The sequence below is a fragment of the Bos mutus genome, chromosome 3, assembly GCF_027580195.1.
Source record: "Bos mutus isolate GX-2022 chromosome 3, NWIPB_WYAK_1.1, whole genome shotgun sequence".
In the NCBI taxonomy this organism is placed as follows: domain Eukaryota; kingdom Metazoa; phylum Chordata; class Mammalia; order Artiodactyla; family Bovidae; genus Bos; species Bos mutus.
The window spans coordinates 72694159-72719545 of record NC_091619.1 but is presented as its reverse complement, the minus strand read 5'-3'; the positions used below and the strand labels follow the sequence as shown (position 1 = coordinate 72719545).

Sequence of the window (25387 nt, the reverse complement as noted above, 5' to 3'; positions counted from 1 at the left end):
ATTATGGCATCTGGGAATAGGCTTAAAAAGTAGATCTTTTGGGAATTCCTTGGTGGTCCAGTGGCTAAGACTCCATGCTCCCCCTGCAGAGGGCACAAATTCCATCCTGGTCAGGGATGGATCTCACAGGCTAAGATCTCACATGCTGCAACTAAGACACAGTGCAGCCAAATAAATAAATTTTTTTTTTTTTTTTTAAAAAGGAGATCTTTTAAATCATCTATGACCTGTTTTTCTGTTCTGAAGAATAAACAAGTACTAACTTTTTATTATCTATCAAAATAATTCTAGACTTATGAGTTTATAAAAAATAGTCCATATTAAAGAATCTTATAAAACTCTATGAATATTAAAAATATTATAATATTAATAAACTTAATATTTGGAAACAAGAGTCTCCTGATATTATACTTACTTGAAAAATAACCAAACAAGGGAAAAAGTTTCGAAAGGCATAAAGGTTACTATAAGATTTTCACTAACTCTTTGAAAAAAGTGCTATGAAAAATGAGAAAGTAGTTGTGTTTTTTAATATACTGAATCCTAGACTCAATTAGCAAATCAAATAATCAGGTGAATGTTTTAAAATTCAAAACATAAAACTCATCTTAAAATTTTAAAACTGACTATACATGAGTGAAGTCAGTTTAAAACTGATTCAGTTCAGTTCAGTCACTCAGTTGTGTCTGACTCTCTGCGACCCCATGGACTGCAACACTCCAGGCCCCCCTGTCCATCACCAACTCCTGGAGTTGATGCAAACTCATGTCCATTGAGTCAGTGATGCCATCCAACCACCTCATCCTGTCATCCCCTTCTCCTCCTGCCCTCAATCTTTCCCAGCATCAGGGTCTTTTCAAATGAGTCAGCTCTTCACATCAGGTGGCCAAAGTACTGGAGTTTCAGCTTCAGGATCAGTCCTTCCAATGAACACCCAGGACCGATCTCCTTTAGGATGGACTGGTTGGATCTCCTTGCAGTCCAAGGGACTCTCAAGAATCTTCTCCAACACCACAGTTCAAACGCATCAATTCTTTGGCACTCAGCTTTCTTCACAATCCAACTCTCACATCCATACATGACTATTGGAAAAACCATAGCTTTGACTAGACGGACCTTTGTTGGCAAAGTAATGTCTCTGCTTTTGAATATGCTGTCTAGGTTGGTCTTAACTTTCCTTCCAAAGAGTAAGTGTCTTTTAATTTCATGGCTGCTGTCACCATCTGCAGTAATAAAACTGATTATACATGACTGCTGCTGCTGCTGCTGCTAAGTCGCTTCAGTTGTGTCCAACTCTGTGTGACCCAATAGACATGACTATACAACAACAAAAAAAGGAAATACTTACTAACCTTTATTTCCTAACATCACAGCAAGATGTAAAGGAGTGTTTCCTAAAACAGAAACAAAAATAAATCAAATTAGTATAAAAACACTGGGAAAATTATTTTAAAATGGTTTCAGCTCCTTCAGAAAGTTCACTGACGAATTTTAAGCAAAAATAATGTGACTACAAAATGATCCACCTTATGTGGTAAAGTCAAGGTCAAAGGACGCAATGGTTTCTAAACACAGCATATCCTACTTGTCTTTCCCCCACCTCCCATGAAAAATATCCATTTTGCCTTTGGGACTTATCCTTCAAATAGATGTCAGATTCCTTTGCTGCTAATTTCTCTAGTTTCTCTCTTTATCAACCTTTGTTCATTCAGCATACAGTTTAAATACCCACTACACACTCATCCTTGCTCATCTCAGTAAGATTCAATCCTGTCCTCAAGTTTTAAAAAATAAAAGAAAATGAAAACACTAACTGGAAAAAATATATTCACCCCTATGTTCACTGAAGCATTATTTACGATACCCATGATAGGGAAACAAACTAGGTGCCCATCGACAGACAAATGGATAAAATGTGTGTGTGTCTGTATGTATTACACATTCAATGGAATGTTATTTGGCCATTAAAAAAAGAATGAAATCTTGCCATCTGCAACAACACAGATGGACCGTGAGGGCATTATGCTAAGTGAAATAAGTCAGATAGAGACAAATACCATACAGTCTCACCTATATGTGGAATTTTTTAAAATACATACATACATATATATATATATAGACACACACACACACATACACAGAGAGAGAGACAGCGAGAACAAACTGGTGATTGCCAAAGGTGAAGAATAGGAGAGTAGGTGAAATGGGTGAAGAGAATTAAAAGGTACAAACTCAGTTAAAAAATTAAGTCCTGGGGATGTAATATATGGCATGGTTACTATTATACTGCATTTGAAAATTGTTAAATGTAGATCTTAAAAGCTATCATCACAAGAAAAAAAAATTCTGAACTATGTATGGTGATGCATATTAATCAGACTTCTTGTGGTAATCATTTCACTATATACAAACATGAAAACATTAGGTTATAGACCTGAAAGTAATAAAATGTTGTACATCAATTATACTTCAATTTAAAAAAAAAAAGTATATTGCAAAGGTAAACAATTTCCTCTGTCTCAATATGCTAAATCAAGGTGGGTCTATAGAAGATACATTTTCTGTTTTGCTAAAATCAGTACCTTGTTATTGTAAACATTTGTTTCTGATCAGCTCCAGAGAAAAAGAAATCTACATATACAAGTATCAATTTCCAATTTGATTGGTTAGAATAAGATCGTCTTCTACCTTTTCTAAATATTGAACTAATTTCATGTGTTGCATTCACATTCTATGAAAATCTCTATCAAAACCAAAAAGTAGTCACAAAAAGTAAACAAAACTAGTTGACAAACTGATGCCAGAAACAGCTCAACACTAAGCCAAAACCAAAGCCTTTACTTTGGACTTTCATTCTTAATTCCCATTTCAATCTCCTCTCTAAACTGGAATAATAATTTTAAAACAAAAACTTCACCATGTTGTAGTTTCACTTAAAAGGCTTGACCGTGGTCTACATTTTATCTTTAACGTGGCATAAAAGGTTCTTGAGATAAGTCCTTACCTTCCTTTCTTCTCCTAGTTTCTTTCTTACCCCATATTTCATCTGAATTGCATGCAATAAATTCTCCAGTAGCTGAGATTCTTGATATTTTACATACATTTTGTTAATTCTTCCTACATATTCCTTCCCATTGGCCTAGCAAGTTAATACTCACCTTCTAGGGCTTAGCTCAAACATCATCTATCCACTGAAGCCTTCTCTAGATAATCAGATGTTCCTCTGCACTGCTCCCACAGCCTTCTATACCTATCTCTTTATTGAAGAACTTTTCACACTAAACTGTACTTTTTATGTAGAAACATCTGTCTTCTTCATTAGACATTAACCTCAGTACAACTAGATACATATTTTATTCATTTATGTATATGAAATGCTTCCAATACACATATAACATTCAAAATACAGTCAATAAGCATTCGTGAATGAAGGCTTCAGAAAAAGCTCTGACTGATAGCAACAAACCCTAAAAATATCACTAAAATGCAATAGGCATTACCTTAGGCAAGTGTTGCACACTCAAATATTTCCAGAATTGGGTTATGTAACTGTAAAAGTTTTCATGTTATTTTTCTTACATGTTTATAAGAATATGTTTATAAAACCATTTAGCCCTTGAATTTCCTTAGAGTGAACATTTTTATTATGGATTAATAATGACAAGAGTACTGATGTTTCCTAATTCCTTTTTGCATACATTTTGACAATGTTTTTCTAGGATTCTGTCCATGTCATCTAAATTGTCGTCTATTGTCATATATTTTGTTTATAAATATCCTTCTACAATTTATAAATGACATTAAAATTTATGCAGATGCCCCACTTTTCATTCACATCTGTTATTTGTGTTTCTTATTTGATCAGTCTGAGGTTCATTACTTTTACGCATCTTTTTAAAGAACACAGTTTTGGCATGTTGCAACTTAACACCTGTTCTAAATAATTGTTGCCTTTATTATTTCTTTTCTTCTGTTATTTGGGTAAAACAGACTTAAGTTGGGAAATTAAGTAAATTATTCTTTTCCTAATTTCTTGAAATGAATTCTTAGATGCTTGGTTTTTCACCTTTTCCTAATATCTTTATCTTTTGATTACTAATCTCTAGTTTAATTGCAATTTGATCAGAAAACAGACTCAATATAATTTCAATCTGAAACATGTTGAAAGTTGCATTATGGTCAAGTTCAGTCAATTTTTGTAAATGTTTTCTGTATGTTTGAAAACAGCATGTAACCTGAGGATCTGGGGTGCAACATTTCAAATAAACATACTAGGTCCAGTTTGTGTTGTTCATACTTTTTGTATCCTTACTGGTTTTCTTGTCAGCTTATTGTTAAAAAAAGAAAGCTAAAATCTCCCACTATAACGGGAATTTCTATACTTCTTATATTCCTAGCAGTATTTGCTTGGTATATTTTCAGCCTATGTTATTAATTACAAATCAAATCCTTAAATACTTTCCCAGTAAAATGAATGATTTTTTCCTCCTGAAGCACCTCTCTTTATCTCAGGTATTTTCTGCTCTCAAATTACCACACAATTGCACTCATCTCACACACTAGTAAAGTAATGCTCAAAATTCTCCAAGCCAGGCTTCAGCAATAGGTGAACCGTGAACTTCCTGATGTTCAAGCTGGTTTTAGAAAAGGCAGATGAACGAGGGGTCAAATTGCCAACATCCGCTGGATCATGGAAAAAGCAAGAGAGTTCCAGAAAAGCATCTATTTCTGCTTTATTGACTATGCCAAAGCCTTTGACTGTGTGGATCACAATAAACTGTGGAAAATTCTAAAAGAGATGGGAATACCAGACCACCTGATCTGCCTCTTGAGAAATTTTTATGCAGGTCAGGAAGCAACAGTTAGAACTGGACATGGAACAACAGACTGGTTCCAAATAGGAAAAGGAGTACATCAAGGCTGTATATTGTCACCCTGTTTATTTAACTTATATGCAGAGTACATCATGAGAAACGCTGCGCTGGAAGAAACACAAGCTGGAATCAAGATTGCCAGGAGATATATCAATAACCTCAGATATGCAGATGACACCACCCTTATGGCAGAAAGTGAAGAGAAACTCAAAAGCCTCTTGATGAAAGTGAAAGTGGAGAGTGAAAAAGTTGGCTTAAAGCTCAACATTCAGAAAACGAAGATCATGGCATCCGATCCCATCACTTCAGGGAAAATAGATGGGGAAACAGTGGAAACAGTGTCAGACTTTATTTTTCTGGGCTCCAAAATCACTACAGATGATGACTGCAGCCATGAAATTCAAAGACGCTTACTCCTTGGAAGGAAAGTTATGACCCACCTAGATAGCATATTCAAAAGCAGAGACATTACTTTGCCAACAAAGGTTCATCTAGTCAAGGCTATGGTTTTTCCAGTGGTCATGTATGGATGTGAGAGTTGGACTGTGAAGAAGGCTGAGCGCTGAGGAATTGATGCTTTTGAACTGTGGTGTTGGAGAAGACTCTTGAGAGTCCCCTGGACTGCAAGGCGATCCAACCAGTCCATTCTGAAGGAGATCAGCCCTGGGATTTCTTTGGCAGGAATGATGCTAAAGCTGAAACTCCAGTACTTTGGCCACCTCATGCAAAGAGTTGACTCATTGGAAAAGACTCTGATGTTGGGAGGGATTGGGGGCAAGAGGAGAAGGGGACGACAGAGGATGAGATGGCTGGATGGCATCACTGACTCAATGGACATCTCAGTGAACTCCAGGAGTTGGTGATGGACAGGGAGGCCTGGCGTGCTGCGATTCATGGGGTCGCAAAGAGTCGTACACGACTGAGCGACTGATCTGATCTGATCTGATCTGATGATGTTAATATTGGAGAAGGAAATGGCAACCAACCCTTGTATTCTTGCCTGGAGAATTCCATGGACAGAAGAGCCTGGGAGGCTATAGTCCATGGGGTGCAAGAGTCGGACATGACTTAGTGACTACAGTTGTGTTAACCACATGATGTTAACACAACTATACCAATTTTTGACTGGTATTTACATGGAATATATTGTTCACTCCTTTCACTTTCAATTTTTATATGCTGTATTTCAAATGTGTTTCCAATTGTATGCAGCTGGGTGTTTTTTCATACAGTAAGACAGTATTTATCATTTAACTGTTAGAGCATTTAATCCAGTCTCATATATTATACTTAATTATATTGAAGTGAAAGTTGATCAGTCGTGTCCGACTTTTTGCGACCCCACAAACTATACAATCCATGGAATTCTCCAGGCCAGAATACTGGAGTGGATAGCGGTTCCCTTCTCCAGGGCATCATCCCAACCCAGAGATGGAGCCCAGGTCTACCCACATGGCAGGTGGATTCTTTACCAGCTGAGCCACTAAGGATATTATTGGAGTTTAACTCTACCTTCCAGCATTGTGCTTTTCATTGTGCTTTCAATATTTGTCTTGCCAGTTCCACATTTCTTTTTCTCATCTTCCTACCATTTTCTAAATTGATTATTTTCATATTTCCATTTTGGTTTTCTGTCTGTAGATGGAAGGTATATATTTATTTTTACTATTTTTATAGTAGTTATCCTAGACATGCACTGTCTGATATGGTAGCTATATGTGGTTATTGAGTATTGGAAGTGTGGCTGGTCTGAACTGAGATGTGCCATAAGTGGGATGTTTAAGACTTTAGTATGAAAAACAAGAATGTAAAATATCTCGATAATGTTTTATATTGGTCATCACATTAAAATAATGTTTCGGATATTTTGGGTTAAATAAGATGTAGTATTAAAATTAATTTAACCTACTTCTATTTTATGAGGCTAATAGAAAATTTAGTTTTAAGAGAGGCTTGCACTGGCTTTCTATTAGATAGCACAGCTCTAAAGTTTACAATATGCATCCTTGATTTATCAAATTCTCATGGTAAATGGCACATTACCCTTGAGAGCAAGTCAATGACCTTAGAACACTAACTTCATTCCCTCCATCCAGACTTACATGCTGTTATCTAGTCTCGTGAGTTTTTATTTGAATCTTACAGTCAATATTCATTTAGGATTTCTTACCACTTTTGTTACTCTTCATTCCTTTCTACTTCAGAATCACTTTTATTCTATCTGAAATACATCCTTCAGTATTTCTTTTAGTGGTGGTCTGATAAGTGAATTCTCTTAGGTTTTGTTTGCAAATGTTTATTCAACTTCAAAGGGTACTGTAAAGGGTATATAATTCTTGATTAGCTGTTATTTTCTTCAGTATTCTATGTGGTCTTATGGTTTTCTTTCTTGTTGAGAAGTCAGCTATAGGAATTTCTACTGTTCTTTCTAAAGTAATACGAATTTTCTGGCAGCACTTAAGTTTTTTTTCAGCCATCTCATTCCAATGTGCAATTTTTTTTTTTTATTCTGGGTTTTTCCAAGAGAACGCACTGGTCATAGCAAACACCCTCTTCCAACAACACAAGAGAAGACTCTCCACACGAACATCACCAGATGGTCAACACCGAAATCAGATTGATAATATTCTTTGCAGACAAAGATGGAGAAGCTCTATACAGTCAGCAAAAACAAGACCGGGAGCTGACTCTGACTCAGATCATGAACTCCTTATTGCCAAATTCAGACTTAAATTGAAGAAAGTAGGGAAAACCACTAGACCATTCAGGTATGACCTAAATCAAATTCCTTATGATTATACAGTGGAAGTGACAAATAGATTCAAGGGATTAGATCTGATAGATAGAGTGCCTGATGAACTATGGACGGAGGTTTGTGACACTGTACAGTAGGCAGTGATCAAGACCATCCTTAAGAAAAAGAAATGCAAAAGGCAAAATGGTTGTCTGAGGACGCCTTACAAATAGCTGAGAAAAGAAAAGATGAAAAAGGCAAAGGAGCAAAAGAAAGATAAACCCATTTGAATGCAGAGTTCCAAAGAAGAGCAAGGAGAGATAAGAAGCCTTCCTGAGTGATCAATGCAAAGAAAAAGGAAAACAATAGAATGGGAAAGACTAGAGATCTCTTCAAGAAAATCAGAGATACCAAAGGAACATGTCATGCAAAGATGGGCTCAATATAGGACAGAAATGGTACGGACCGAACAGAAGCAGAAGATATTAAGAGGTGGCAAGAATACATAGAAGAACCATACAAAAAAAGATCTTCGTGACTCAGATAACCACGATGGTGTGATCACTCACCTACAGCCAGACATCCTGGAATGTGAAGTCAGGTGGGCCTTGGAAAGCATCACTACAAACAAAGTTAGTGGAGATGATGAAATTCCAGTTGAGCTATTTCAATCCTGAAAGATGATGATGTGAAAGTGCTGCATTCAATATGCCAGCAAATTGGGAAAACTCAGCAGTGGCCACAGGACTGGAAAAGGTCAGTTTTCATTCCAATCCCAAAGAAAGGCAATGCCAAAGAATGCTCAAACTACCGCACAATTGCACTCATCTCACACGCTAGTAAAGTAATGCTCAAAATTCTCCAAGCCAGGCTTCAACAGCACATGAACCATGAACTTCCAGATGTTCAAGATGGTTTTAGAAAAGGCAGAAGAAACAGAGATCAAATTGCCAACATCCGCTGGATCCTCGAAAAAACAAAGAGAGTTCCAGAAAAACATCTACTTCTGCTTTGTTGACTATACCAAAGCCTTTACTATGTAGATCACAACAAACTATGGAAAATTCTTCAAGAGATGGGAATACCAGACCACCTGACCTGCCTCCTGAGAAATCTGTACGCAGGTCAAGAAGCAACACTTAGAACTGGACGTGGAACAACAGACTGGTTCCAAATCAGGAAATGAGTACATCAAGGCTGCATACTGTCACCCTGCTTATTTAAATTATATGCAGAGTACATCATGCAAAATGCCAGGCTGGATGAAGCACAAGCTAGAATCAAGATTGCCGGGAGAAATATCAATAACCTCAGGTATCCAGATGACACTACCCTTACGGCAGAAAGTGAAGAAAAACTAAAGAGCCTCTTGTTGAAAGTGAAAGAGGAGAGTGAAAAAGTTGGCTTAAAATTCAACATTCAGAAAACTAAGATCATGACATCTGGTCCCATCACTTCATGGCAAGTAGATGAGGAAAAAATGGAAACAGTGACAGACTTTATTTTGGGGGGCTCCAAAATCACTGCAGATGGTGACTGCAGCCTTGAAATTAAAAGATGCTTGCTCCTTGGAAGAAAAGCTATGACCAACCTAGACAGCATGTTAAAAAGCAGAGACATCACTTTGCTAACAATGGTCTTTCTAGTCAAAGCTATGGTTTTTCCAGTCATCATGTATGGATGTGAGAGTTGGACTATTAAAAAAACTGAGGACTGAACAATTGGTGCTTTTGAACTGTGGTGTTGGAGAAGACTCTTTAGAGTCCCTTGGACTGCAAGGAGATCCAACTAGTCCATCCTAAAGAAATCAGTCCTGTATATTCATTGGAAGGACTGATGCTGAAGCTGACAACTCCAAGACTTTGGCCACCTAATGTGAAGAACTGACTCACTGAAAAAGACCCTGAGGCTGGGAAACACTGAAGGCCGGAGAAGGGGACAACAGCAGATGAGATGGTTGGATGGCATCACCGCCTCTATGGACATGAGTTTGAGTAAGCTCCGAGAGCTGGTAATGGACAGGGAAGCCTGGGATGCTGCAGTCCATGGGGTCACAAAGAGTCAGGCACGACTCAGTGACTGAACCGAACTGAACTGGGCTTCTTAAATCTCTGAATTGATATCTTTCATCAATTTTTAAAAATTCTCAGCAATTGTCTTCTCAAATACTCCTTTCGCCCCATATCCTCTCTCTTCTCTCCTGGTGTTCAGTTAACATAAAACTGCTGTTACCTTTTTAGTTTTTAAAAAATTGCTTTCCCTTTTTCATTGTATTTTTCATTGTATTTCATTGTATTCTGATATATTTCCAAGATCATAAGTTCAGTCTTCTTCAGGATCTAAACCCATTTATTTAGTTTTCAACTCAGGTTTATACATTTCCATTTGAGAATTTCTATTTAGTTCTTTTCCAGATATTTTAATTTTCATAGTTCCAAGTTCTCTAATAAATATTCAACCCTGTCTCTCATCCTCCAAGAAAATCATAAACATTGTCATTAAAAGTCTCTGTCCATACAATCTACTGTACATAAAACAGATAAACAAGGTCCTACTGTAAATAGCACAGAGAGCTATATTCAGTATCTTATAATAAACTATAATGGAAAAATCTGAAAAGGAATATGTATATGAATAACTGAAACACTTTGCAATACACCAGAAACTAACATAACATTATAAATCAACTGTACTTCTATTAAATAATAAAAAATAGTCCCTATCTAATAACAATTACAATAAATGAAGCTCTGATGATTGTTTCTCTTATTACTTCTCTCTGGTTCTCATTCACATTGTCCAGTTTCCCTGTAATGCTGGTCATCTTTAATTATAAGCTGAATGTGATATTTAACCAACTCCTTATGCAAAAGTCTTGAAGCCTAAGAAACAAATCCTTCAGAGACTTTCATTTGGTTCTGCCATATGGCTGGGGGTACTAGACTAACCCAGGGGCTGAAATTTTTTTCTGGCCCTCATGACTCAAAAGTATGATTCACTCTGTATCAGAGCTGATTGACCTGCAACTGACCCTTATTCCCAAGCGGCAGCTCTTCAAGTTTTCATCCCAAAGACCAGCATTTTTAAGAGATATCCCACACCTGGTAGGCCCTGAAAGTGAAAGTGTTAGTCACTCAGTTGTGTCCTACTCTTTGCAACCCCATGGACTGTAGCACTCCAGGCTACTCTGTCCATGTAATTCTCCAGGCAAGAACACTGGAGTGAACAGCAATTTCCTTTTCCAGGAGATCTTCCCCATCCAGGGATGGAACCTGGGTCTCCTGCAGTGCAGGCAGATTCTTTACCACCAAGCCACCAGGGAAGCTCAATCTCCATCTTTTGTCCTCTTAGCTCACTGAGACTGTCAAAAATACCACTCAGCCTCTTAACCACTTCTTCAGGATTTACAAAAGCTACTGGGTTTTCATCTTCTGCCAGATCTTGGACCAGGGGTTCCTTCCTACCTCATTAGATCTTCAATGCCCTTAAAGTAGAATATTTTATTCTTTGTTTTTGTTCAGTCACCCCGTTGTGTCCTACTCTTTGTGACCCCATGGACTGCAACATGCCAGGCTTCCCTGTCCCTCAGCATCTCCCAGAGTTTGCTCAAGTTCATGTTCATTGCATTGGTGATGCCATCCAGACATCTCATCCTCTGACACCCTCTTCTCCTGCCCTCAATCTTTCCCAGCATCACGAACTTTTCCAAAGGGTCATCTGTTCGCATCAGATGACCAAAACACTGGAGCTTCAGCATCAGTCCTTCCAGTGAATATTCAGGGTTGACCTCCCTTAAGGTTGACTAGTTTGATCTCCTTGCTGTCCAAGGGACTTTCAGGAGTCTTCTCCAGCACCAGATTTCAATGGCATCAATTCTTTGGCATTCTCTGCCTTCTTTACGGTACAGCTCTCACAACCATACGTGACCACCAAGAAGACCATAACCTTGACTATACAGACCTTTGTCAGCAGAGTAATGTCTCTGCTTTTCAACACACTGTCTAGGTTTGTCACCGCTTTCCTGCCAAGAAGCAATCGTCTTCTGAGTTCATGACTGCAGTCACCATCCACAGTGATTTAGGAGCCCAAGAAGAGGAAATCTGTTACTACTTCCACCTTCTCCCCTTCCATTTGCTATGCAGTAATGGGTCTGAATGCCACGATCTTATTTTTTTTTTAATATTTAGTTAAAGCCAGCTCTTTCACTCTCCTTCATCCTCATCAAGAGGCTCTTTAATTCCTCTTTGCTTTCTGCCATTAGAATGGTATCATTCACACATGAGATTGTTGATGTTTCTCCCACCTATCTTGATTCCAGCTTTTAACTCGTGTAGCCCAGCATTTCTCATGATGTGCTCAGCATATAGGTTAAACAAAGTGACAGCAAACAGCCCTGTCATACTCCTTTCTAGATCTTAAACCAATCAGTTGTTTCATACAGCGTTCTAACTGTTGCTTCTTGACCTGCACACGGGTTTCTCAGGGGACAGATAAGATGGTCTAGTATTCTCATCTCTCTAAGAGCTTTCCAGTTTGTCATGATCCACAGTCAAAGGCTTTAACGTAGTCAAAGAAACAAAGATTCTGAAATTCCCTTGCTTTCTCTATAATCCAGCAAATGTTGCCAGTTTGACCTCTAGTTCCTCTTCCTTTTCTAAACCCAGCCTGGACATCTGGAAGTTCTTGGTTCACGTAATGCTGAAGCTTAGCATGCAATATTTTAAGCATGACCTTACTACCATGGAAGATTAAGTGCATCTGTCCAATGGTTAGCACATTCGTTGATACTACCATCTTGGGAGCTGGGATGAGGATTGACCATTTCCAGTCCTGTGGCCACTGCTGGGTCTTCCAGATTTGCTGACATAATGAATGCAAAACTTTGATGGCATCGTCCTTTAGGGATCTGAATAGTTCTGCTGGAATTTTATTCTCATTTGCTTCTAAAGAAGACTGGTCCTAATTATTTAGTCATCATTACTAGAGGCAGAAGTCCTACTTTGATTTTATTTGTTAACTTTTCTCTATCTTCGTTAATACTTTGCTATTTTTTTATACTTTTTTGATGAGTGTATAAAGATGCAATAACTTTATGAGTACTAATGATCATACCTTCTATCAAAATATAATTACTCTCTTAGCATTTTTAAATCACTTTACCTCAAATTCAACTTTATCAGCAATTGACAGTCATAGCTTTCTTTTCTTTACCACCAACACAACAATAAAACTTACAATTTTCACTATTCTCCAAGGATATATGAAAGTTCTTTTCTTCGCTTTAGTTACGAGATGTCATAGTTACTATTTCTGGAATTTCTTCACTACTGTTTTCTCTTAGTAACAAATGCTGTACCTTAAAAACACAAACCAGGGAAGACACATGACTCAAACCCATCTAGTCTGATACCCAATTAGAAAACTGCTAAGGTTCAGGTGTATAACATAGTGATTCACAATTTTAAAGGTTATATTCAATTTATAAAGTATAGGCTATATTGTCTGTATTATATTATACTCCTTATAGCTTATTTATTTTGCACATAGTGGTCTGTATCTCTTATTCTGCTATCCTCCTCTTGTCTCCTTTTGCTTCTCCCCACTGATAACCATTAGCTTGTTCTCTATATCTGCGACTGTTTGTTTTTTGTTATATTCACTGGTCTATTTTACTTTTTAGAACCCACATATAAGTAATATTATACAATATTTGTCTCTGACTTATTTCACTTCAAGTTCATCCATGTTGCTACATAAAACAAAATTTCATGGCTGAGTAATATTCCGTTATATATAAATCACATCTTCATCCATTCATATTTGATGGACACTTAGGTTGCTTCCATATTTTGGCAAATGTAAAGAATGCTGCTATGAACACTGGGGATGCATGTATCTTTTCAAATAAGTGTTTTCAGTTTCATTCAGATAAATACTCGAGTAAAACTTCTGGTTCTATTTTTAGTTTTTTGAGAAACTGCCTTACTGTTTTCCGTAGCAGCCGCACCAATTTGCATTCCTTACAACAGTGTAGGTTCCGTTTTCTCCATATCCTTGTGAGTATGTTATTCATGTTTTTTTTAATTAATTTTTATTAGAGTACATTTGATTTACTATTTGTGTTCTTTTTGGTGACAGCCATTCTGACAAGTGCGAGCTGATTTTGATTTTAATTTGCATTTCTCTGATAATTAACGTGCCTCTTAGCAATTTGTATGTCTTCTTTGGAAAACTGTTTATGCAGACCTTCTGCACACTTTTTAAATAGTTTTTTTTTTTTTTTTTTTGATGTTGAGCTGTATGAGCTGTTTATGTATTTTGGATATTAACGCCTTGTTGGTCAGATCATGTGCAAATATTTTCTCCCATTCCATAGGTAGTCTTCTCATTTTGTCAATAGTTTCTTTCACTATGCAAATGCTTTCTGGTTTAACTAGGTCCCATTTGTTTATTTTTATTTCCTTTGCTTAGGCAACAGATCAAAAAAAATATTGGTACTATTTACATCAAAGAGTGTTTTGTCTATGTTTTCTTCTAGGAAGTACTGGTCTTACATTTAGGTCTTTAATTCATTTTGAGCTTAGTTTAATAAATATATGGTGTTAGAAACTGTTCTAATCTCATTCTTTGACATGTAAGCTGTCCAGTTTTCCCAGCATCACTAATTAAAGAGAATGTCTTTTCTCCATTGTGTATTCTTGCCTCATCTGTCATAGACTAATTGACCAACATGCATGGGTTTATTTCTGAGCCTTCTGTTCTGTTCCATTTATCTAAATATCTCTTTTTGTGCCAATACCATACTGTTTTGGTTACTGTAGTTTTATAGTAGACTGAAGTCAGGAAGCTTGATCCCTCCAGTTCTATTCTTTCTCAAGATTTCTTTTGCTAATCAGGGTCTTTTGTGTTTCCATACAAATTTCAGAATTATTCATTCTAGTTCTATGGAAAACACCCTTGGTGTTTTGATAGGGATTGCAATAATTCTGTAGGCTTCTTTGGATGGTAAAGCCATTTTAACAATATTAATTCTTCCAAACCATGAACACAGTATAACTTTTTGTCTGTTTATTTAATCTTCAATTTCTTTCATGAGTGTTACTGTCAAGCCTTTTTTTCTGTATTCAATTTAGATGTTTTAAAATGAAGTGACTATATTTTTTTAAATTTCCATAGTATCTTGATAATTTGGACTGTTTTCTTCCCATCATGATTTACCAGTTTTAAAGAAACAAACTGCTTTATGTGTTACTAAAAAACAAGGCAATTATTTTCTAAACTTCTATTTCTTACAGTTCTTAATAGAGACTTAGGATACTTATATTGATGCTTCTTTTATAATAATCATTTTCAAAGACTCTCACATGGATTTTTTTTTTTTTCTGCTTTTCCATCTTGGAATGATTCATTGAGCTCTAGTATGGGAAAGGGCAAGCATATTGCCCTTGCTTTTCTCTCAACGTCCAAGAGAAAAAGTAGCAGAAACTCCTCTACATGCTGAATCTAAAAGAACAAACTGATATTTAAGTACTTTCCTATGACACTCTAAATAATACAAAGAAATCAAACAGCTGAGGGATTAAGGAGTTGCTTGCATATAACTCAAAAGATAAGGAGAATGGTACAAGGCTTCTATCCAAAAACTAGAAAATACTATTGAAAAAAATTAAATAATACCTAAATACCCCAAATTCATGGATTAAATATTGTTAAGATAACAATGCTCCCTAAATTGGTCCATAAACTCAAAGCACTCTCCATTAAAACTCACTGGCTTTTTGTTGAAAACTGACAAGATGATCTAAAAATTCATACAAAAATTCAAGGGACCCAAAATATTCAAAAGAATCTTGGGAAAAAAACCAACAAAGTTGGAGAACTCATACTTTCCAATTTCAAAACTTACTACAAAACCACAAGAATCAATAGAGTATGTACTTGCATAAGGACAGAAGTATATATCAATCACACCATCAAAAATTAATTTAAAAAAAGATCACAGACCTAAATGTAAGGATTAAAACTCTAAAATCCTTAGGGAAAAAAACAAAGGAGTAAATTTTTGTGATCTTTAATTAGGTAATGGTTTCTAAGATACACCAAAGCTCAGCAAAAAGAAAATAAATTGGATTTCACCAAAATTACATTTTATGTTATAAAGGATAAAATCAAGAAGAGGAAAAGACAACCTACAAAGGAAGAAAGTATTCTGCAAATCATAGGGTTTTGTATCCAGAATATGGAGAAGGCAATGGCACCTCACTCCAGTACTCCTGCCTGGAAAATCCCATGGACGGAGGAGCCTGGTAGGCTGCAGTCCATGGTGTCGCGAAGGGTCGGACATGACTGAGTGACTTCACTTTCACTTTTCACTTTCACGCACTGGAGAAGGAAATGGCAACCCACTCCAGCGTTCTTGCCTGGAGAATCCCAGTGACGGCAGTGCCTGGTGGGCTGCCGTCTCTGAGGTCGCACAGAGTCGGACACAACTGAAGTGACTTAGCAGTAGCAGTATCCAGAATATATAAAGAACTCTTACAACTAAATAATAAAAAGACAACCCAATTTAAAATGGTAATATATGAATAGCCATTTCTCCAAAGAAGATATACAAATGGCCAAAAAGCACATGAAAATATGCTCAATATCATTAGCCACTAAGGAAATACAAATTGAAACCACAAGCAGATACAACTTCATGCTCACTTGGATGCCTATAACCAAAGACAGGTAACAACAAATGTTGGCAAGGAGGAGAAATTGAAATCTTCAAACACTGTTCTTGGGCCAGTGAAATAGTGCAATCACTTTGGAAAATAGTTTGGCAGTTCGTCCAAATAGTAAACACAGACTTAACACATGACCCAGCAAAAGGTATACACCCAAGAAAATGAAAACATCTCCACACAAAACATATACAAGTGCTCATGAGAGCATTACTCAAAATAACCAAAAGGTAGAAACAACTCAAATTTGCATTAATTGATGAGTATAAATAAAATGAGAAATACCCATACAATGTAATCTTAATAAAAAAAAAAAAAAGGAATCAAGTACTGATACATGCTATAACACAAATTAAAAAAAAAAAAATGTGCTAAGTGAAAGACCACATATTGTGTCATTTTATTTCATATGAAATGTCTAGAATAATAAAATCTAAAGAGACAGTAGATTAGTGATTGTCTAGGGCTGGAGGAAATGGACTGGGAAGCACTGAAAGGTAAAAAATACATGATTTCTTTTTAAGGTGATAAAAATATTCTCAAATTGATTGTAGTGATAGCTGCACAACTTAGAATTTACCAGAAACCATTTAGCTGGATATTTTAAATGGTTCAACTATACACTAAAGGGATTATATCAGAATAGGAGAAGAGATAAGGAAGTGGAGGTTAACACATTCACTGAAATAATTTAAAAAAAAAACTTCCTTAAAAACGTCTTTTTACCAGATTTATTTTACCTTATCAACCATCACACCCAGGTTAGTCTAGCTCTCAACTAAAACAAGCTTTCTTGCACACTTGCTTCTTCAGTGTGAATTTCTCTATTCAAAATAAGGTACTGTATAAAAGCTTTATTTTTTTCGACTATTATCAGTCTTAATGATAGCAATAAAAGAAGGCAAGAAGAAGGGGTAACCTTGCTCTGGCACAAAATTGCTCCTGCCATCATTTTCCTGTATTAGAAACTTCTTTATCCTCTAATTCAGGAACATGACGTAAATAAAGTTTTACTGGAACCCAGCCACATGCTGATTGTTTATGAATTGTCTATGGCTATGCTCATGTAACAAATAGTATAGCCTGCGAAGCCTATAATATTTATTAATCTTGCTCTTTAATGAAATGTTTGTAGACCAATGCTCTAAATACTAAGGGTTTCATGTCACATTATATTGCTTCCAGGATACAACACAGGTCATCCATCAATGTAATTTCTATATGTAATCATACTACAACTGTTATTAAAAATTTCTCTCATAACCTAGTTTACTTGATTTGAGAGTCACCATTGTATCCTAATATAAAGTTAGAAAAGGAGTTCATCATTTCAGTTCAGTTGTTCAGTCGTGTCCGACTCTTTGCGACCCCATGAACTGCAGCACACCAGGCCTCCCTGTCCATCACCATTTCCCGGAGTTCACCCAAACTCATGTTCACTGACTCGGTGATGCCATCCAGCCATCTCATCCTTTGTCGTCCCCTTCTCCTCCTGCCCCCAATCCCTCCCAGCATCAGAGCCTTTCCAATGAGTCAACTTTTTGCATGAGGTGGACAAAGTATTGGAGTTTCAGCTTCAGCATATTTCCTTCCAAAGAACACCCACAACTGATCGCCTTTAGAATGGACTGGTTGGATCTCCTTGCAGTCCAAGGGACTCTCAAGAGTCTTCTCTAACATCACAATTCAAAAGCTTCAATTCTTCAGTGCTCAGCTTTCTTCACAGTCCAACTCTCACATCCATACATGACCACAGGAAAAACCATAGCCTTGACTAGACGGACCTTTGTTGGCAAAGTAATGTCTCTGCTTTTGAATATGCTATCTAGGTGGGTCATAACTTTCCTGCCAAGGAGTAAGCGTCTTTTAATTTTATGGCTGCAATCACCGTCTGCAGTGATTTTGGAGCCCCCAAAAATAAAGTCTGCCACTGTTTCCACTGTTTCCCCATCTATTTCCCATGAAGTGATGGGACCGGATGCCATGATCTTCGTTTTCTGAATGTTGAGCTTTAAGCCAACTTTTTCACTGTCCTTTCACTTTCATCAAGAGGCTTTTCAATTCCTCTTCACTTTCTGCCATAAGGGTAATGTCATCTGCATATCTGAGGTTATTGATATTTCTCCTGGCAATCTTGATTCCAGCTTGTGCTTCTTCCAGCCCACGTTTCTCATGATGTACTCTGCATATAATTTAAATAAGCACGGTGACAATATACAGCCTTGATGTACTCCTTTTCCTATTTGGAACCAGTCTGTTGTTCCATGTCTAGTTCTAACTTGCTTCCTGACCTGCACACAGGTTTCGCAAGAGGCAGATCAGGTGGTCTGGTATTCCCATCTCTTTCAGAACTTCCCACAGTTTATTGTGAGCCACATAGTCAAAGGCTTTGGCATAGTCAATAAAGCACAAATAGATGTTTTTCTAGAACTCTCTTCTTTATTGATGATCCAGCGGATGTTGGCAATATGCTCTCTGGTTCCTCTGTCTTTTCTAAAACCAGCTTGAACATCTGAAGTTCACAGTTCACGTACTGCTGAAGCCTGGCTTGGAGAATTTTGAGCATTACTTGACTAGCATGTGAGATGAGTGCAATTGTGTGGTAGTTTGAGCATTCTTTGGCATTGCCTTTCTTTGGGATTGGAATGAAAACTGACCTTTTCCAGTCCTGTGGCCACTGCTGAGTTTTCCAAATTTGCTGGCATATTTAGGGCAGCACGTTCACAGCATCATCTTTCAGGATTTGAAATAGCTCAACTGGAATTCCATCCTCCACTAGCTCTGTTCATAGTGATGTTTTCTAAGGCCCACTTGACTTCACATTCCAGGATGTCTGGCTCTAGGTCAGTGATCACACCATCGTAATTATCTTGGTTGTGAAGATCTTTTTTGTACAGTTCTTCTGTGTATTCTTGCCAGCTCTTCTTAATATCTTCTGCTTCTGTTAGGTCCATACCATTTCTGTCCTTTATCGAGCCTAGCTTTGCATGATGTTCCCTTGGTATCTCTAATTTTCTTGGTGAGATCTCTAGTCTTTCCCATTCTGTTGTTTTCCTCTATTTCTTTGCACTGATCGCTGAGGAAGGCTTTCCTCTCTCTCCTTGCTCTTCTTTGGAACTCTGCATTCAGATGGGAATATCTTTCTTTTTCTCCTTTGCTTTTCGCTTCTCTTCTTTTCACAGCTATTTGTAAGGCCTCCTCAGACAGCCACCTTGATTTTTTGCATTTCTTTTCCACGCGGATGGTCTTGATCCCTGTCTCCTGTACAATGTCACGAACCTCCAACCATAGTTCATCAGGCACTCTGTCTATCAGATCTAGTCCCTTAAATCTATTTCTCACTCCCACTGTATAATCATACGGGATTTGATTTAGGTCATACCTGAATGGTCTAGTGGTTTTACCTACTTTCTTCAATTTAAATCTGAATTTGGCAATAAGGAGTTCATGATCTGAGCCACAGTCAGCTCCCATCTTGTTTTTGCTGACTGTATAAGAGCTTCTCCATCTTTGGCTGCAAAGAATATAATCAATCTGATTTCTGTGTTGACCATCTGGTGATGTCCATGTGTAGAGTCTTCTCTTGTGTTGCAAGAGAGTGTTTGCTATGACCAGTGCGTTCTCTTGGCAAAACTCTATTAGCCTTTGCCCTGCTTTATTCTGTATTCCAAGGCCAAATTTGCCTGTTACTCCAGGTGTTTCTTGACTTCCTACTTTTGCATTCTAGTCCCCTATAATGAAAAGGACACCTTTTTTGGGTGTTAGTTCTAAAAGGTCTTGTAGGTCTTCATAGAACCATTCAACTTCAGCTTCCTCAGCATTACTGGTTGGGGCATAGACTTGGATTACTGTGACACTGAATGGTTTGCCTTGGAAACGAAGAGAGATCATTCTGTCGTTTTTGAGATTGCATCCAAGTACTGCATTTCAGACTCTTTTGTTGACCATGATGGCTACTCCATTTCTTCTAAGGGATTCCTGCCCATAGTAGTAGATACAATGGTCATCTGAGTTCATAGGTTGTTATTTCTTTAACATTTTACCCAGAAGCAAACTCCATTCATTTTCATTCAATAAATATTTACTGAGCATCACTATGCACTAGGCATATAGTACTAGACACTAGAGATTCAACCGCTAATAAGCCAGAAACTCTTGTTTTCATGGAGTTTATATTCATAAAAGGAAGAGAAATATAAAATTAAACAAAATAGAGTTTAAGTATTGAGAAAAACAAAAGGCTAAGACTGAAAATAATGAGAAGCATACTTTTTGATATTTAAATTAGGAAAATCTCTCTAAAGAGATAAAGTTTAAAATGAGATCTAAAAGCTAAGTAAGAAATAAGAAATCAAAGAATGAGAAGAAATGCATTCTAGACAGAAGCCAGAAATAACCTAGCATATTCAAGAAGTGAAAGAAAACAAGTATGGCTAGACACAGAAAAAAAGGAAAGACTGGTACAAGATTACATCAGGTAAATAAGAAAGGGTTCTTTAACTATGATTTTAAAAATATGAATTTATCTTGAAGTGGCGAAGTCATCAAAGGATCTTGAACAGGGACATGACATGATACAACTTACATTTTAAGATCACTTTTATTGGACTAGTTGCAGATCTGGTACAGTATTCCAGGGAAAAGATAATAAAAATTGGTTGGTCTCAAAGTGGACCAGAGACAGAAAGTAGACTGATTCAAAATAACTTGCTAATTAGATATGTGTGGGTAAAAAGAGGAAGTGAGACAAATAAGGAAATCAGCCCTGAATATTCATTGGAAGGACTGATGTTGAAGCTGAAGCTCCAATATTCGGCCACCTGATGCAAAGAACTGACTCATTTGAAAAGACCCTGATGCTAGGAAAGATTGAGGGCAGGAGGAGAAGGGGACAACAGAGGATGAGATGGTTGGATGGCATCACCAACTCAATGGACATGAGTTTGAGCAAGCTCTGAGAGTTGGTGATGGACAGAGAAGACTGGCATGCTGCAGTCCATGGGGTCACAAAGAGTCAGACATGACTGAGCCACTGAACTTAACTGAGACAAAGAATGATCTCAATGATTGACACCTGAGAACTGGATATCTAATGATGTGACGGCGGGGGATGGGGGGAGTGCGGCGGGGGGAGGCAGAAAATGATAACTCCATTTTGGACAAATAAATTTTGAAATATCTCTAAGATTCTCAAGTGTGGATAATTATAATATCTGGAACTCCAAGGAGAAGTCTAGACTGGAGATATAAATTCAAAATTAAAAAAAGAGAAATACATTTAAATAAAACAAATAAATTTCTGAATATCTATTTTTGTCCTAATATTAGAAAAGGTAACAACAGTTCTCTTTCTTCACTTCTCTTTCAGGAGAAAAAAAAAAAAAAGTTCTAATGTTCTAAATGGCAACAGAAAGAAAACAAGGAACTGATAACACTAGTTGCTGCAAAGAGGATAACTGGGTGAATAAAGACAGGTGGGAGAGAAACTTTACTTTTACATCATATCCTTGTATATCTTTTTGCAGTTTTGTAGCATGTAAACATAGTAACTATTCAAAAACTTACACAAATTAAGAAGGACCCACCAGAGTCTAGCAGAGCACAAAGGTGAAGAAATCAAGGCATTTATGCACCTAAATAATTACTGTTTTCTTAAATCTTCCAAGAACATATAGATGAAAAGGTAAAAGCCTTAGTACCTACTGAAGTTACAAATGAAACTTCCTATTACAAGTCCAAAGTAATCACAATTTCAAAAGATTTATGAACTAGAAATGACTCTGAGTTCAACAATCCAGTCCCTCTCACTTCACAGGCAGGAACATGAGCAGAAATATATACTACCTACAATTAAGAATGCCATATGTTACACTATGATTTCAATAGCTTAAAATGCAAAATACTCATCATCAACGTCATTCTCTACCCAACACCACATGACCAAATGTATCATGAAACTAAGCGCTCAAGCACCCTAGTTTGAACCTTCATCTACTATCCCCTCAGTTATCTCAGTCCTCAACCTGCTGCTTAAGCTACTCTGTTAAACAAAGGATGCTAAAAATCTTAAAAATAACTGTTAGCTTTTCAAAATATAACTTTAAATCTGAAATTGGATGCCTTGGTTCTAACTTGGTAAACAAAACTGAACTCTGTTTTGCTAAATGATTAAAAAGCATTCCAGTAACATTAAGAACACTGCAGTGTTAAAAGTATGCAAATTATTAAACAAATGGCTGGCATTTATAGGGCATATATTAGTATAGGCCCAGCACTATGCTGTATATTTTAGATATCTTATTTAATTTGCTCCCTAACCCCATGAGACAAAGATTATTCCTATTTCACATGTCATAAGAAAAAGACATCTAATAACAGATAATTTCCTAAAATTACATATATAGGAATGACAGTCATGACTCTAAAATCAGTATTCTTTTTATCATACCAACAGATTTCAGACTTTCTGGTTTCAAGACCACATTAAATTGTTTAAAAATTTTCCTTACTAATTTTAAAATTACAATAAACTCATTACATGATAATATAATTTTTTTATGAAAAGCATAATTGCAATTTTCCAAAACAAATTTAAAAAAAATGATGAGTGGTACAATTTTAAATTCTTTAATTAAAAATTAAAGTAAATTAAATGTCTTACTTAACAGAAAACAGCTGGGTTTTTATAACTAAATCCACATTCAGATGACATGCAATTAAAAGAAAAAAGAGGAGCATTTTAATAGCCTTTTCAAATAATTAGTTGTATTCTTCGATAGAACACCAGAACTTATTAAGTGGTCATTTCTTAATGGACTGTTGCCATGTGAAATCTAAAACCATATCAATAATTATTTTGTTTTCTGGCACACCAAAATTCATTGGTTTCACTTGCACTTTGAATGAATCTTTACTGATGCATGATTCTGTAACATAACAGACTGATCAGTCTAAAAAATACTAGTTGACTGAGTCCTTCAGATCTTCCATATGTCAACACATTTCACTACATAAAATTTTTTAAATCATATTTAGTAATATTACCAATATGGCCAAAACAGTCTTTAAATACTAGGAAACTGTCAAGCTTAGAGTGACAAAGACAAGTGTTTTAAATTCTTTCATCTCAAATTGAACTTCTTCCATTGGCAGCAAAGACTACCAATTGTTTTCCTTGAGGTCCCAGGTTTACTTTTCCAATTTCCAGGAAATGCATCCCAAATATCCAAATTGGAATAACCATAATTTGTGTGTAAGTTGTTTTTTCAAATACAAATAGTGTTGCATGACAAAAGCAGCCAGTTTGGCTTACAACTCAAAATGCACAGATGTTTTCCCTTATTTTCTCTTCTGTATGTAGCAGAAAAGCATGCATAATCCACGTAATGTCTCAAAGAATATAAAAAGCATGTACTCAAGATTAAGACTAAAAATTAACAATTTCTACAGCTTCAGCAAAGACATTGTGAAATTGGCTTCCCCACCTCTGCCCCACTTCAAGTACAGGCAGTGAATAATACAATGACTACTAGCAATTCAGTGCCTTAATTCATGCTAACATTCCAACAATTTTACCCACCACTGCTTTTGTACCATCAGTGAAAATGTCACTGCAGTGGGAAAAAAAGGCAAACAATGACTTTGTATTATTTCAAAAATAATTCTGACTTCATGTGCCCCCTAACCAAGGAACAAAACAGGAAATTATATGTTGGGACGATCCCCTGGAGAAGGGAATGGTAACCCACTCCAGTATTCTTCCCTGGAGAATCCCATGGACAGAGGAGCCTGGCATGGGGTCTCAATGAGTCAGAAACGACTGAGTGACTAACACAGACACACACAAACAACCACCAAAGCTCCAGCTTCTACAGATACTTTCAAGTCTCATCCAAGCAAGCAATAAAAAGGGAGAATCTTAGTACTTTCTCTCATGAATGGCAGTATAGGGAGGGGAGGTTAGGGTCTAGGAAGACATCAGGGATGAGAAAAATAAGAGCAGTTACTTAAAGAAAATTAGGGAGCTGTTTTCTAGAAGAAAAGAATTTCAGGCAGAGAATTGCAAATATAAAGAAAGGTACCATGTTCAAGGAATAGGAAGAAGGCAAGTATGACTGGAACAAGGCAGAGAGTGGTAGGAGATGGGAAATGAATGGTACTTTACTACTGAAATTCACACACGTATATTATATTCAAAATATCATCAACTCTTAACCAGCTCTACCTTCTCATTATTTCCAGTTACTCCATTTATTACAATGGCATGTTAAATTGATCCATGCCCATCCAAGTTTCTTTTCTGCTTCATATAGCAGCCAGAAAGAGCCTTTTAAAATCAGATCATGTTACCTGGCTGCTCAAAATCCTCAAATCACTTCCTATGTTGAGTGAAGTAAAAGCAATGAATGGTCTACAAAAAGTCCTGCATGCTTACATCCCCCACCCCCACATATCAAAATTTCCCATCTCCTACCACTCTCTGCCTTGTTCCAGTCATACTTGCCTTCTTCCTATTCCTTGAACATGGTACCTTTCTTTATATTTGCAATTCTCTGCCTGAAATTCTTTTCTTCTAGAAAACAGCTCCCTAATTTTCTTTAAGTAACTGCTCCTATTTTTCTCATCCCTGATGTCTTCCCAGACCCTAACCTCCCCTCCCTATACTGCAAGCACTCTCTATCTTCACCCTGCTTTATTTTACTCTATAATATTTATTATGTTGTTGCTGTGTCAGTTGCTCAGTTGTGTCCAACTCTTTGCGACCCCATGGACTGTAACCCACCAGGCTCCTTTGTCCATGGAGTTCTCCAGGCAAGAATACTGGAGTGGGTAGCCCTTACCTTCTCCAGGGGATCTTCCGGACCCAGGAATTGATCCTGGGTCTCCTGCAATGCAGGCAGATTCTTTACCATCTGAGATACCAAAGAGTATTACCATATGTTTATTAGTTTGTTTACTATTTATCTTGCCCCATTAGAATGTAAGCTCCCTGAGAGCAGAGACTTTGTTCATTTTGTTCACTGCTCTAAGTAACCCCAGAACCTAAAACACTG

General features: G+C 36.9%; 1 protein-coding gene across 1 annotated transcript in view; it reads right to left on the bottom strand.

The window, feature by feature from the left end:
• Nucleotides 1-25387, bottom strand: part of ANKRD13C (ankyrin repeat domain 13C) — a 92928-nt gene that overhangs the window by 57518 nt on the left and 10023 nt on the right. The window contains exon 2 of the mRNA XM_005898162.3: nucleotides 1353-1394. Within this exon, the coding sequence (XP_005898224.1) occupies nucleotides 1353-1394 (42 nt within the window). The remainder of the gene's footprint in view (nucleotides 1-1352; nucleotides 1395-25387) is intronic.